Here is a 15,204-nt window from a genome sequence, read left to right on the forward strand (position 1 = left end):
TTGTGCTCTGGGAGCGGGGGGCGGCTGGGAGGAAGGGAGATCGGTCGCAGGGTAGCGACAGCGTCTGCCCCCGCCGCGGCGCGGTGTGTCAGGGCCAGCACCGGGCCGGGTCGGGCCGGGAGCCCCGCGCCCCGCCGCGCTGATCCTGCCCGCACCGCGGTGGCTTTCGCAGGTGATGGCTTTGCGGGGGCATGTCAGCAGTCGGAGCTGTTTGTTGTCACCCGCTGCCCGGCATGATCGCTGTGCCTGGTGCGAGGGCTCCCAAGGCAGGGGGAAGCTGGTAAGGACCGGGGACCGCCTGCCGCCGGGGCTTTCCCGCCGCGAAGGGACCGGTGTTGCTTCTCAGGGGGATGAGTAGATCCTTCCAGATCGTCCGAAGAAACTGTAGGGCCAAGCAAGAGATAACCGTGGGATTGGAGGTGCGAATGGGGGGGGAATTGCTGTCCCCTTTCCTTTGTCCCTCCTTATAACGGAGATGGAGCTACCTTCTGTGTTGCTGTTTGTCAGACAGTGCTTTTCCAGTGTCTGGGTGGGATGGTATAGACCTCTTGGGCATTGGCGGTGAATATATTTGGAGTGAAGTTGTGAATGTCAGAGTCAGGTAGTCCAACACGGGACATCTGGCTCGGATAGCCCTTAAAAATATACAGCACTCCTCTGCTGTGTATGAAGCTAGGCTTCTGATTCCAGTCCTCTGAAACATGCGCCTTTTAAGTACAACAGGTAGTGAATATACCTGTCCTTCATTATTACAAACTGCTAGACTTAATTTGTAATTTATCACTATCTTTGTGTTGGTTTAAACAAACATAGTGTGCTATGCATCAGCAGAAGTCCATAACTCTTTTCTTCCTCTTCTCCCACCCTGTGCTTCCTCCCGTATTTTGCATTCATCCCACCATAGATCTGCTGTGATGACTTTTCTCTATCTCTGTTTTGTTAGCTGGACACAAGGCAGTCTGGGGTTGTAGCTGGTCTGGGTGCACAGTAGTTAAAGCAGATGTTTTGAGTGGCAGCTGCTTCCTACCTTACACAAACGATAGGCCAACGTAGGGCTGCTAGAAAGCCAGTGGAATGGTTTTGGTGGTGGTAGGTTGGTTTTATCTGCTCTTGTTGAGGCCAACTGCAACCAGCCAGGCAGGGAAAGGGGAAAAAAATTGTAGAACTGCATTGCAATGAAAACTGGAAAGTTTAGTTAAGTTGGAACATGGGTGGGCATCAGTGCAGATTGCTTCCAGTGCATGCAGCCCATGTTTTCCTATGCTTTGATGTTAGCTGGTCAACTGGGCTGCTTTTCCTTTGCCTTGAATAGTTATTTCCAAACTGTTGTTACAGTCATGGTAAGTGGTCATGGAAGCTGAAATAAGCTATTTTTTCAATTAAAAGTTCATGAAGAAAAATAGAGGTGTCTTGGTGCAAGAGTTTTGGGAGCAATTAATGTAAATAAAGGAACTTTTTCTGTCAAAAATGTCAGGGTGATTGTATTGGGTTTGTGTGGCAAGGGTTTGGTAGTGGAGGGGCTACAGGGGTGGCTTCTGTGAGAAGCTGCTAAAAGCTTCCCCCATGTCCGACAGAGCCAATGCCAGCCAGCTCCAAAATGGACCTGCAGCTGGCCAAGGCTGAGCCCATCAGTGATGGTGGTAGCACCTCTGGGATAGCAGAGTTAAGAAGGAAGGAGCAGTAGCTTTTGCAACCAGAGGAAGAAGATGTGAGAAACTCTGTAGGCACCCAGGTCAATGAAGAAGGAGGAGCAGGAGGTGCTCCAGGCACCAGAGCAGAGATTTCCCTGCAGCCCATGGAGAAGACCATGGTGAGGCAGGCTGTTCCCCTGCAGCCCATGGAGGTTAACGCTGGAGCAGATACCCCCTGCAGCCTGTGGAGGACCCCATGCTGGAGCAGGTGGAGCCACCTCAAGGAGGCTGTGACCCTGTGGGAAGCCCATGCTGGAGGAAGCTTCTGGCAGGGTCTGTGGCCCTGTGGACAGAGGAGCCCAGGCGGAGCAGGTTTGCTGACAGGACTTGTGACCCTGTGGGGGACCCACACTGGAGCAGTCTGTTACTGAAGGTCTGCACCCGATGGAAGGGATCCATGCTGGAGCAGTTCGTGAAGAGCTGCAGCCTGTGGGAAAGACAGAGTGGAGAAGTTCATGTAGGAGTCTCCCCTAAGAGGGACCTCACACTGGAGCAGGGGAAGAGTATGAGGAGTCCTCCCCCTGAGGAGGAAGGAGCAGCAGAGACAACGTGTGATGAACTGACCACAACCCCCATTCCCTGTCCCTCTGTGCCGCTGAGGTGGAGGAGAGAGAAAAATGGGGAGTGAAGTTGAGCCTGGGAAGAAGGGAGGGGTGGTGGGGGGTGGTATTTTAATATTGGGTTTTATTTCTTATTACTCTACTCTGTTTTCTTGGTAATAAATTGGATTATTTTTTTCTAAGTTTTTTCTGTTTTGCCTATGATGGTAATTAGTGAATGATCTCTCCCTGTCCTTATCTAGACCCACGAGCTTTTTGTTATGTTTTCTCTCCCCTGTCCAGTTGAGTGGTGGGTACTTGGCCTCCAGTGATCTAAAGATAAAACTGAAATGTATGTGTCATTGTCTAGGAGTTTTTATTTTTTAATGTTGATTATTTCTTCCTTTAGCTTTTCAAGCTTTGTTTCATGTGAAGTCTTACTAGTGGATTCCTTGTTGCTGCAGTCAGTTTCTCTTTCCTTTTGGCTTTTTTGTATTCATTGTAGGTATTACATCTGCTGGTACTTGACATGGTAATTTCTGAGGCTACTTCAGTAAAGTTTGCTTGCAGTTTCAGTTAAGTTTTGTTTGCAGTACTAGCTCTTCAAGAGTTCCAGGGTGCAGACTGTTCTGTCCTTTGCCTTTGTTACACTTAGATTAATTGAGTGAGTTTTCTTCTAGGTTATTTTGTTCTGTTTTCCACTCTTACACTTTCTTCTTCTTAAATGTCCAAATGGTATAACAATGGAACTCATAGCCCTGATCTTTAGTTCAGACATTAATAGTTACAACGTTTAAATCTTGTCTTGTCTTTTCTTTCTAGAGAGAGATTTCAGTGGAACAGTAGATTGAATGAATGCTTGTCTTCATGTTTGGGTGATGGATAAATTCCAAGAGCAGATAATCAACTCTTTCCTGGTCTGAGTAATTTAAACATAAAGACGTATTTATGTAGGAAACTGAAAGTAGCATAGCAAAAGGTATGTAACTGAATCATGAAGTGTATTTGCTCCTTGGTTTCTATGTGTATGGTGTTACCTACCTAACATAAAATGGAAATGACAGAGTCCCTGTAAATACTTAATGGGCATAATAATAATCCAGTATTTGATTTGAAATCCCTGCCATACAAAATTATTGCAAGAATGTCAGATGGGAAGTTCATGGTATTTCTGCATTTGCTTTAAATTTTGTTCATTGCACTTAATGGAGAGGCATGCATGTTATGTTTTCTTTATCATTTAGATACTGTGTGAAAGAATGTTAATGAGAGAATTAGTAGACACTGTATTTTATAAAACAGTCAATGAATATCTAGAATAGAAATTAAGTAATCTTTGTAATGATGTAACAAATTTTAATGTCTGTGGTGTTTTGTATAATAAATGCTAGTCTTTGTGATGCTTGGTAGTATGAGCTACCTGACCTTCTGTCAGTTGAAATCAGGATATAGTTTGACCAGAACATTAAGCCAGCTCAAGTAAAAGCAGCTTCTCAAAGAAGCACTCTTTCTCCAGTGACCCAAATGTACAGGTCTGCATGGTGAAATGGTTGGGGAAGTGTCGTGGTTTAACCTGGCTGGCAGCTAAAACAGCCACACAGCCATTTGGTCACTCCCTTTCTTCCCCCGCAGTGGGACTGGGGAGAGAATTGGGGGCGGGAAGTAAAACTTGTGGGTTGAGATAAAGACAGTTTAATATGACAGAAAATTAAGATAATAATAATGATTAAAGATTATACCGAACAAGTGATGCACAGCACAATTGCTCACCACCCACAGACCACCAATGCCCAGATAGTTCCCAAGCCATGATCTAAACTCCCAGCCAGCTTCCCCCAAGTTATGTACTGAGCATGACATCATATGGTATGGAATATCCCTTTGGCCAGTTTGAGTCCAGCTGTCCTGGCTGTGTCCCCTCCCAGCTTCTTGTGCTCCTTGTGGGTGGGGCAGTATGAGATGCTGAAAAGTCCTTGGTTTAGTGTAGACGGTGCCTAGCAACAACCAAAATATCAGTGTGTTATCAACATTATTCTCATTCTATATCCAAAACATAGCACTATACCTGCTACTAGGAAGAAAATGAACTCTGTCCCAGCTGAAATGACGACAGGAACTTAATCTCCTTTAAAAAGAAAAAAGGTTTTTTGCCCGCATTAATCTTCAGTAGAATCAGTGCCTTGAGACAGTTTATTACTCTGCTGCATAAAGAGCTGCCTGAACTCAGGGGGTTGAGACAAAAACAGAAGAGGCAGAGGGAGAAAAAACTGCTCCTCTCTGTTGCAGCACTAGTTCTTATGACTAAGGTTTTAATTCAACAGTCTTTATTTCAATGAGTTCTCTGTAGATTCTTCAAGTTATTAATCTTAAAACATGTAAAGAGAAAATGTGGAGCAAGACCCACGGAGAAGCTCTTGGAGGGCCCAAGGGCTTTAACAAGGGGCCCCCATGGGGCCCTGAGGCTGTGTATTGTGCAGCTGGAACAGCTGTGCTGATCCACCCAGCTTTCTCATGGACCATGTCATCTCCCCTGCAGGACACAGGAGATCACGTTAGGAACTGTTAGGCTGACCTGCCTGCCTTTTCTCCTGGATTGTCCCATCTGTCCTGTGGGGCAAGGAAGCGGTCACTCGTTAAATGTGTCTGTGACTAGAAGTATTCTAGTGTCCAACCCCCCCATGTGTTGTCTCCATACGGTCAATTTGGTCTGAAACCATGACACGTTATCAGATTTGGACGAGCAATGTCTGTAATGCTGGGCATTCTTTCCTTTCCTGCAACCACCCCATTTTTTAAAAAATATTATTTTTATTTATTTATTTTTATAAATAACCTCAGCCTACTCTTAGGCCATGTGTCATGCAGTGATCTTTGTGTAACAGTGGATATTAATTACATTTAATGCCTCTGAATTTTTCTCAAAATGGTGAGATGCATTTAAGTTGGTTGCCATCTTTCCTAGAAGGGAGATCTTGATTAAATTCTAGTAAACAAAGTTGTCTGAGTAGGATAACTCAACTCCACTACTAACCAAAAACAATTCTAGCAAATATCCCAAGGTCTAATGTACCAAGGAAAACAGAATCAAGGTTGATTTCATTGTTAATCAGTGAACAAGTTCAGTTCGATTAGAAAAATGAAGTTGTGTTTCTTTTGTTCTAATACAACTTCTTCATAGTAAGCTTAGGCTTAAATTCACTGAGATGTCAGTTCTGAAAACGTATTTGTTTATTGCAACATTTGCTATGATCTTAGTATTTCTTTTACCAAATAAATTACTCTATCTATGCTGTCATCTGTAGATATGTTTTCATCTAGAAGACTGAAACTACAATCTTTCATTACTTTAATTTTTCAGTACTCATGGGTAAGAGAAAGGAAGAAAGTATTTCAAAGCCCGGATCCCATAAAAGGCAGAGACAAGAATACACAGATGAACATAGTGATGAGTCTAATGAAGAAGAAAATTCACAGTTATCAGCTGATAGTAATTTCTCTTCACTGTCGGTAAGTTGTTTAAAAAGTTGTGGGGAGAGAGATAAAAGAAAAAGTTGACATAAAAAAGTTCTGTGCTTTTGACTGACGTTGAAATAAATGTCTTGCATGTAGGCTTCAGTGGAACCAATATAAAAGAAGCTAGAGGTAATGTCTGTGATGAAGACTTCTGCATTCTTACCTTGAGTCATGTAGTTGTAACAGTTGATCATAAAATAACAGTTTTCTGGTTTTATAGAATGAATACTACTGAAGTTGTCAAATAGCCAAATAAAGGAAACGGATTTTGTTTAATAGAAGTATGATATATTTGGTTTATGGTTGCAATAAAAGTAGAGAAAATATTTAGAAAACAAATTGTTTACTAGAATAATTATCAAATACTTGTTTGTTTTGCATAGTTGATACTTTCAAATGACTGAAAAGAGTTAGTGTTTAAAATACTTATTTAGATGGAAAACAGGAATACCATTCTTTTCTGTAATAGTTAAATTCTAATTTGATGAAGAATTTTTAAAAAATAATTTCTGAGCTTGCAGATACTGTCTTGTGTATTGTAAGACACCGTGGCTGATTTTTTTTTCGTACACAGAAGCGTTATTCCTCGCTTCATTTTCTTGAACAGCAGCTGTTCTGTGTCATTGGTTGTTTATTTTTCCTGAGGACTTTGTTTTCTTAGAAAACATTGCTTTTCTGAAGCACTGGTGATTTCCTGTCAAAACAATACGTCACCATTTGAACAGTGGGCTGTTCCATTTCTAGTTTCATTTTCTCCTTCCTGATGTAATTTAATTTCCCTCCTTCTAAGCTGTGCTAAGGATTCTCACAAATAGTATTATTTAAGTAATTAAAAACTCTTTCTATGATGCTCTTTACTGCTCTGAGAACTATATAGAATTTATGATCTTAGTCTTTTACACTGTATTAATTATAAGTTATGGGGAGAACTGAAAGTTGCTATGGGTGAGCGATCAGCTTCGGTAACTGTTTTCCTCTTATTTTATTATGTAACTGCTCTGTAGCAAGCAGCTTTTCATAGTGTCATGAAACCCTTCCGATTTCCTTGTAGGCTGTAGCCATTGATGCTTTATATCATACTGTCATTTGAATTCTCATTATATTTAAGATAGATAAACTGCATCTAATTAAAATGCATATGTAACACCAGTTTTAATTGTTAATCCTTTAGACTGTAGGGGAAGTTGGGATAATTGAAAGTATCCAGTTGAAGAACTTCATGTGCCATTCGATGTTGGGGCCTTTTCAGTTTGGATCAAATCTCAATTTTGTTGTTGGAAACAATGGAAGTAAGTAGTAATTGCATCATCTCTTTGTTAAAGAACATTTCTGTTAATAATTTAGAAGATGTAATTTTTATTTGAAAAAGAATTGCTAGCCATCTTTTAGGAATCGAGATGGATTCACTTTTGGATTTGGGAACCACACAGGTCTATCCCAGTAGTTCAAGGCCGGTGAAAAAGTTAGGTTTTAAATTTGGAGATTTGCAAAAGATAATGTGAATATACATCTTTTCGTAGCTAAATCATATATAAATTATATTTAAACTAAATTTACTCATATGTTCATTATTAAATGCACAGTAATTGTCCAAGTATGTTTCATGTAGAAACTGTTATAGGAGAAGGGAGTGATACTTATTTATGCAAGTTCACTTTTGGAAAGAGAATTTCAAAAGTTAAACATGAATTTTGAAAGAGAGCTTAAAAACTTTCAAATAGTTATATATATGGTAATGTGGGTTTGATTTCTTTTGTTGTATACGTGTTTTCTGTACGCTTGTAAAGAAGGGGAAGTTCTTTCTTCCTGAGATAAGACATCTTGTTGAATGCAAATTGCTAAATAGAAGTAACAGAAGTTTGGCTCAGCATGTTTTGGTTTTGGTTTTTTTTTTAGGGAGAACCTTGGAAATGGGAGATGTTTTTGTAGAATTATCATTATTTTTATGTTTGCTCAGTAAAGACAGAATTTGGACTTAAGTTCATGAGTACATAAGCAGTCAAACAAAAATCTGTAATAGGGATGAACTGGGTAAAGAGTTACAAGAACTTCTTTTTAAAAATAGTTCAATGTTTCTATTACAGGTGGAAAAAGTTCTGTATTAACTGCTCTTATTGTTGGACTTGGTGGAAAAGCCACTGCAACTAATAGAGGTTCCTCATTAAAAATGTTTGTACGAGATGGAGAGACGTAAGTAAAATTTTTTTAGTTTCAAGGTTGAACGTGTTTAGTGATTGATTTTCAGGTTAGCTGATCAATTTTCTGTTCATCTTTGTTTTCTCTGTTCTTTTATTGGATCTACCAGATTTGAATAGAAAGCATAACACTGAAGAGATCATATTTAAAGAAAAAGTCCTCCAAACTACAAAAACCACATTAGAAATTTTACCATTTATTTACTAATAGTATACTATTATCTCTGAACTAGCTAACATAGTGATATGTCCTGCATATTGCCCAGTTCTTGTGTATTACTTCCACGATGGACTTGAATATCCTATAGGAGGATTGAGTTCATTAGAAAAAAATAGGAAACTAGTTACCATTGTGAGGTTAATTCTTTTTCTGTGTTCCTGGTGACACCAATGAGTATATAATATAAAGACCTTGACATACAGGTGGATTATTAAACATGCAGGAAGTGGATTGATGTCTGCTGCAAGAGTGGGCGTAACATGTTTAGGGGAATCAATAAAAAGATAGTAGAGGGTTTAAAAGTTTACATTTATATAAAGCTGCAACTCAGACCCCCAGGCTTTTCCTTTCAGAGGTGCTTGGAGTAAAATCGTTGGGAGTACCTGCTTTATGTATAATAACTTAATGTTTCAGCATTCACTTGAGAAACAGAAAATACGAATTCTGAACTGAAACCACATCTCATCTTTTCTAGAAGAACGCCTTAAGCATTCTGTTATATTTTGGTTAGGGATGGCTGTAGAAGCTAAGCAACTGTTTGCTCCAGAAGCCAGTTTGGGAACAGGAGAACAACCAAAAAGCAACTTGATTCTGCAACCTAAAGATGGGGGCACTCAGATGGGAAGGGAAGGTGGGGGAAATCTGCTGTCACAACCCTTTGCTTTTGGCATGTGATTTATCTGAAGCAAAGAAGGTGTAAACAGGTCAGTGTACGGCAGCCTTCCTGGCCATGTGTCTCCAATGCTGTTTTGGCTCGCACAGCATAAATATACCTTGTTCCGATTGGTACTATGACTGACTTCCAGTTGTGACCTGTACGAGACATGACAATTTTGGTGGGAAACCAGAATGTTCTGATATATTTTTTTTCTGTAGATTTGGAACTTATTTTAGTTGTCTTTTTATTATTTTTATGTTTTAGTTCTGCAGATATTTCCATAACATTGCGAAACCAAGGTAGAGATGCATTTAAACCAGAAGTGTATGGTGGCTCTATTATTGTGAATCAGCACATTAACCTGGATGGAAGCAGAAGTTACAAACTGAAAAGCAAATCTGGTTGGTGGTAGTTTGTTTTGTTCTCAGTCATAGAAGCTCTTCAGATGTTTTCAATGCTTTAATGCCTTGATGTTAGTAAAGGATGATGTTTCTCATTTCATTCATCTCTCAAGGATGATCATGTCCATTTTTTTGCATTTAGCTTAGAATATTGTAGCATGTCAAAAGCAGTTGTGTCGGGTTCTGCGTGATGTGAGGTCATACAGTATTTGTCTATGAAAATCTGCTGGTATGATGAGGCTGAACATAGTTTTTAGTATTTTTGAGTTTTTGTTGAATTTGCCTAAATTCTGTCACAAAGGGTTTATAAGGCAAAGAGGACTGTAATTAGATGTCTTTCTGTACAAATGTAAATATATTGGAACCAATGTTTCTCATTTCAGACTAAACGTTTGTTACAAAAGTACTATCTAATTTTTTTACATTTACTAAGAACCACTAGATTGAACAAAAGGCTAGGCCATTGTATGTCTCTTTACTTTGGACCTATTGATATTTTTCCTTTCTTTTTTTACCATTAGGGACCTTAATTTCTTCAAAGAAAGAGGAACTCATAGGAATACTGGATCACTTTAATATACAGGTAATGGTTATAGTGTTTAAATTCTGTCCAGTTTAAGACATCAGCGTGTGATGTTATAATTCTTCAAATAAAAAGCAGTGTTCCATTTTGTTAAATGAAAGAGGTTCACCTCTTCTATGTTCTTTCAAGATCAAATGCAATGGCAAAAGAAAATTGAAATTTACACCTCATACAATGCAGAATAAGATTCTGTCCCAGACAGATGAGTTTTTGCTATCATCTGTGAGCCGTAGGTCATGTATCCTGTTAATGAAAGTCTTGGCATATGTAGGTTTCTTTCATACCTGGAGCTTTTTTTTTTTCTCCTGCTCATTATTTCAGTTTTTGCTGTTGCAGAAATTCCAGTGTGGTTTTGCTGCTTAAGTGATTAAGGAAAGATCAGGTAGTACACATGAAGTTTAAAACATTCAACATATTCAGCCTTTCAAATAACTTAAAGTTCTGTTAGTATGTATTGATTTTATTATGTGGAAACTTCCATAATAATATATGGGGCGATTCATTGCATTTAATGCAATACTTTGATCAATAAAATAATGAGAAATTAAGCAGTATTGGCTAAAACTTCTAATGCTAATCTTGTTAAATAAGTGGGAAAAAAAAGGCACTGTCTTTCTAGAAGTCAGTTATCCGCCTGGAAACAGTTCCTTAGTTGTCCTGGTTCTAATTTGTACTTGATGGAGTTGGATTTTTTAAATTTTTTGTTTGATTGTTGTTGGTTTTTTGTTTTGTTAAAAAAAAAAGAGGATGAGAGGAGTAGAAGTCTTAATTCTGATTCTGCTTCTCTCAGCTTATTACTGAATTGCTGGGCATAGGACAGAGAGACGGCTTGCTTACTTTGCTGAATGTGGCCAGCAGGTCAAGGGAGGTGATTCTGCCCCTCTGCTCCACTCTCGTGAGACCCCACCTGGAGTACTGCATCCAGCTCTGGGTGCTCCAGTACAAGAAGGACATGGAGCTGTTGGAGACAGTCCAGAGGTGGGCCACGAGGATGATCAGAGGGCTGGAGCACCTCTCCTATGAGGACAGGCTGAGAGAGTTGGGATTGTTCAGCCTGGAGAAGAGAAGCCTCCGGGGAAACCATATAGCAGCCTTCCAGTACCTGAAGGGGCCTGCAGGAAATCTGGAGAAGGGCTGTTTACAAGAACATGGAGTGACAGGACAAGGGGGAATGGGTTCAATCTGAAGGAGGGTCGATTTAGATTAGATGTTAGAAAGAAATTCCTTACTGTGAGAGTGGTGAGGCACTGGAACAGGTTGCCCACAGAGGTGGTAGATGCCCCATCCCTGGAAACATTCAAGGTCTGGTTGGACTTGGCTCTGAGCAACCTGATGTAGTTGAAGATGTCCCTGCCCATGGCAGGGGTGTTGGACTAGATGACCTTTAAAGGTCCCTTCCAACCCGAACTATTCTATGATTCTATGCAGTTACTTGAGAACTTTTTTTACTTCAAAGAAAGTGAAAGCAATTTATTTTTACAGGTAGATAATCCTGTGTCTATTTTAACCCAAGAGATGAGTAAGCACTTTTTACAGTCTAAAAATGAAGGTGACAAGTACAAGGTAAGAAAAATCATTTAACATTTTGATTAAACATTCAAATACTGATTTCAGATTTTTAGAGGTGGCATTTGGAGGGGGAAAAGAAATCAGAATTCTTAATTTTAATGACTTCTTGTGGGTTAACTCAGGTAATCAACAAAGCACCACACAGTCACTCGCTCGCTTCCCTGCTGCTCCCCATTTGGGATGGAAGAAGAGGAAGGGAAGAGTAAAAGCAGGAAAATTTGCGGGTTGAGTTAAAAATTGGTTAAGAAATGAAGGAAAAGCTGGAAGAAGAGAAAGGAAGCAAAACAGAACAAAAGATGCAAAGGCAATAACTCACCACCTCCCATGGGTAGACCGATGCCTAGCCAGTTCCCAAGCTAAAGATGGCTAACCCCCCTAAACCCTCTCCTCCCCCTTTTTATTGCTGAGCATGACTGTGCTGATTTTGTCTGGGATAAAGTTAATTTTCTTCATAGCAGCTAGTGTGGGGATATGTTTTGGATTTGTGCTGAAAACAGTGTGGATAACACAGGGATGTTTTCATTACTGCTGAGCAGTGCTTACACAGAGCCAAGGCCTTTTCTGCTCCTCACACCACCCCACCAGCGAGTAGCTGGGGGTGCACAAGGAGTTGGGAGGGGACACAGCCGGGACAGCTGACCCCAACTGACCAAAGGGATATTCCATACCATATGATGTCATGCTCAGCATATAGAGCTGCGGGAAGAAGAAGGAAGGAGGGGACATTATCCCAACCCACGAATTTTCTCACTTTTTCGATTCTCTCCCCCATCCCTCCATGGGGGAGTGAGTGAGCGGCTGTGTGGTGCTTAGTTGCTGGCTGGGGTTAAACCATAACTATGATGTTTTATGGGACAGAATGTCTCTTTGGTTAGTTGGGGTCATCTGCCTGGTTGTATCCCCTCCCAACCTCTTGCACACCCCACCAGTTTATTCACTGGGAGGGCAGAGTGAGAAACAAAGGAGGCTTTGATGCTGTACAAACACTGTTCAGCAACAGCTAAAACATTAGTGTGTTATCAGCATTGTTTTGGTCACACATCTAAAATACAGCACCATAACAGATGCTGTGAAGAAACTTAACTTCATCCCAGCCAGACCCAGTAGACTACCTGATTGTAGCAGTAATCCACTTGCAAAAACAGTTTTTTTGACGTTTCTTTTCTCTAGACATTGATAAATTGAAAAATAAAACTAGAACACTGCTGAGTTAGTTCATTTTTTCAGAAATACCCCGCCAGTTATTTTACTTTGGGTATCATTCAGCAAGTGTAGAGGTTGGGATTAGTGGTCTTTCTATGATAATTACTTCACTTCTATGATAAGTAGTTCACTTGGATAAGCTGCCGAATATGACATGAGCATCTTTTTATTCCTTCTTAGTTTTTTATGAAGGCAACTCAGCTGGAACAAATGAAAGAAGATTATTCATCCATTATGAAAACTAAAGAAAATACATGTGTTCAGATAGAACAAGGAGTAGAGGTTTGTAGAAGTTAAAGTAATTATTAGTACAGGTCTGAGCACTGAAATAACTGTAGGAGTTAAACTACATAGTTTTGATTTGATTAGATCTCAATGACATTAAATTTTAAAAAAAATAAATAAATCTTTCCAATATTTCATGTTATATCACAGCTTTTTGCACTAAAGATTGAACCTCTCTTTTTCTCTTTTAATTTTTTTCAAGCGTCTTCAAGAACTTAAGGATCTTTATTGTGAAAAAAAAGAACGTTACAAAAGCATTGGGTTTGTGAATGACATGCGAAATCATCTCGAAGATTTGAAACATAAAATGGCGTGGGCAGTGGTAAATGTCGTGTTAAAATATGTTTCCTCATATGAAACGTACTTTAAATTATTCTCAATCTGCTGCAGACTTTCTGATATATGCTAGTATATGCTTATATTTAGGTGGGTGAAATGGAAAAAGAAATACAGCCAATCAAAGAAGGCATCAGAGCTGAAGAAGGAAATACAGAGAAGTTTGTTCAGAAGATAGAAGAGTGCCAGGTACATATATGATTTAAACCATATGTCACTATAGTTTTGGCTCCTTGACTCATGAATAAAAATAATATTTAAACTATGATTGTCCTTTAGGTTGTAAGCTATTGAAACTGGCCATCTCAGCTTTTCACAAGCAGTGAAGAACATTCCTATTTGTACACCTTTTTAGCCATGTAAAACTTAGCAGTAACAATTGCATTCCACATTTAATTGGACATTTTATTTTCTGTTGTTTAGTAGGGGGATGTGTGTGTATGGTTTTCATGCTGATACTTTTGTTTCAGGTAAGGGTTATATTATTTGACGGGGAATTTGAGATGACTAGCATATTGCTAGCATATACCAGCGAACAGAAATTTAAACTGTTTTATTGTTGAGATTACTTACTTGATGCCTATTTCTCCAAACTTTTTGAATTGGCATTCGTTTTTCATTGACCTTTTTTATTTTTTAGGTTAAAAAAAAAAATAGTGGTATGTATTTGTTTTACAACTGAGATGTTTTTACTTATGGCCGAACATGTCTCTGTAGTGTTGAAGGAAAATTGTCCAGATACTGGTTTCACTTCTGTCCATATCATGGCACTTGGCCTTTTTTGTAGTAAGAGTCCTGTATTTGAGTAAACCTTGACTTAGAAAAGAAGACTGCTGCTAACTTCACAGATCTGGTAGTCCGTTGGTTTCCTGAGTACGTTCGTGTATTCATTTTTCTCTTAGCATACCCATAGTGGCAATGACTTTGGTTTTTTTAACAAAAAAACAAAAAAAGAGAAATGTCAGATGGGTTATTTTGAGAGATATTTCTTTTGTAGCATTAAGAGCTTTTGAAGAAAATTTTGCTTCATTCTTACGTGCGTATTATTCTGGTTTTGCACCAAAGGTAAAAGTGAATGAAGCAGAAGAAAAGTACAAAGCAATACAAGACAGGTTAATAACAATAAGTGAAGAAGCACAAGCCCTGCATCCTCAGTGTATTTCTTTGAAGGCTGATGTCCAGGCAAGAAGAAAAGCAGTCAATGAAGCTGAGGTAGGCAAAAAGAACTTTCGAAGTTCATAACCAATTTCAAGCTTTAATCTTGTCTGTGCTCTACCCATGTGTACTTCTCCATCTGTGTCTAGGCTTCCTGAATACATAATGCAGTTCAAAAAAGGTGCAATTTCCTGCCTGACTTACAAGTCGTTTCTGTTTGGGGGCCGTAGGGTTTATATCTTTACACAGGTGTTAAGCTTAGGTCAAAATAAATATGATGCAAGTTAACTGTGTTATTCCTTTTTCACATTCTTGAAATTCAAGTTACGTTTGTCTGTTGTGATGCAGTTCAGTGTTTATTTACTCAAAACTGTAGTTCTTTTTGAAATTATTTCTTGCTTCTGTTTGTTGAACTGCTGTATCCTGTTTCCTTTATAGGTACTTTATAATCGTTTCAAAACTGAGTTAAAACGTCTGGGAAAAGACGATGAACAGCTACGTAAACGAATTGAAGAACTGAAAAGCAGGTAAATACAGATATAGTGATTATGGTGTATGCTTATTAAGGTATAGGTGTGCAGGGAGTGACCTCTTCTGATTAATGGGAAAATCTGCCGTAACAGAAAATATTTATTTAAACTTTAGCAGGATTTGGTTAAGTATTTAAATATTTCTGACCCTGCTTCTTTATCTATGAAGATTTTTACTAGAAGGTGGTGTGATAATTGGGCAGAAACAAGCTTTTCTTTTTTTGTTGGTGGTGATATACCTTTTCTAGCTTCCATGGTGGTGCAAAACAAATACACCTGAAACTAAATGTAATAGGAGCATAACTGGGGATTTATGTGTAATTACA

At 39.2% G+C, this 15,204-nt stretch overlaps 1 protein-coding gene across 4 annotated transcripts in view; it reads left to right on the top strand.

Moving 5' to 3' along the window:
- SMC6 (structural maintenance of chromosomes 6) overlaps positions 1–15,204 on the top strand; it is a 39,880-nt gene that overhangs the window by 289 nt on the left and 24,387 nt on the right. For 3 of the 4 annotated variants that reach the window (XM_075750565.1, XM_075750564.1, XM_075750562.1), the window contains exons 2-13: positions 3,053–3,209; positions 5,589–5,737; positions 6,915–7,032; positions 7,828–7,933; positions 9,081–9,217; positions 9,739–9,800; positions 11,283–11,363; positions 12,753–12,854; positions 13,060–13,179; positions 13,284–13,382; positions 14,259–14,405; positions 14,787–14,875. In XM_075750565.1, coding sequence (XP_075606680.1) covers positions 5,594–5,737; positions 6,915–7,032; positions 7,828–7,933; positions 9,081–9,217; positions 9,739–9,800; positions 11,283–11,363; positions 12,753–12,854; positions 13,060–13,179; positions 13,284–13,382; positions 14,259–14,405; positions 14,787–14,875 — 1,205 coding nt within the window. In that variant the 5' untranslated portion in view covers positions 3,053–3,209; positions 5,589–5,593. Of the gene's footprint in view, positions 1–100; positions 267–3,052; positions 3,210–5,588; positions 5,738–6,914; positions 7,033–7,827; positions 7,934–9,080; positions 9,218–9,738; positions 9,801–11,282; positions 11,364–12,752; positions 12,855–13,059; positions 13,180–13,283; positions 13,383–14,258; positions 14,406–14,786; positions 14,876–15,204 lie in introns of those variants that run through there. The other variant, XM_075750563.1, reaches the window with a different exon arrangement.

The sequence above is a fragment of the Balearica regulorum genome, chromosome 3 (genome assembly GCF_011004875.1).
Source record: "Balearica regulorum gibbericeps isolate bBalReg1 chromosome 3, bBalReg1.pri, whole genome shotgun sequence".
In the NCBI taxonomy this organism is placed as follows: domain Eukaryota; kingdom Metazoa; phylum Chordata; class Aves; order Gruiformes; family Gruidae; genus Balearica; species Balearica regulorum.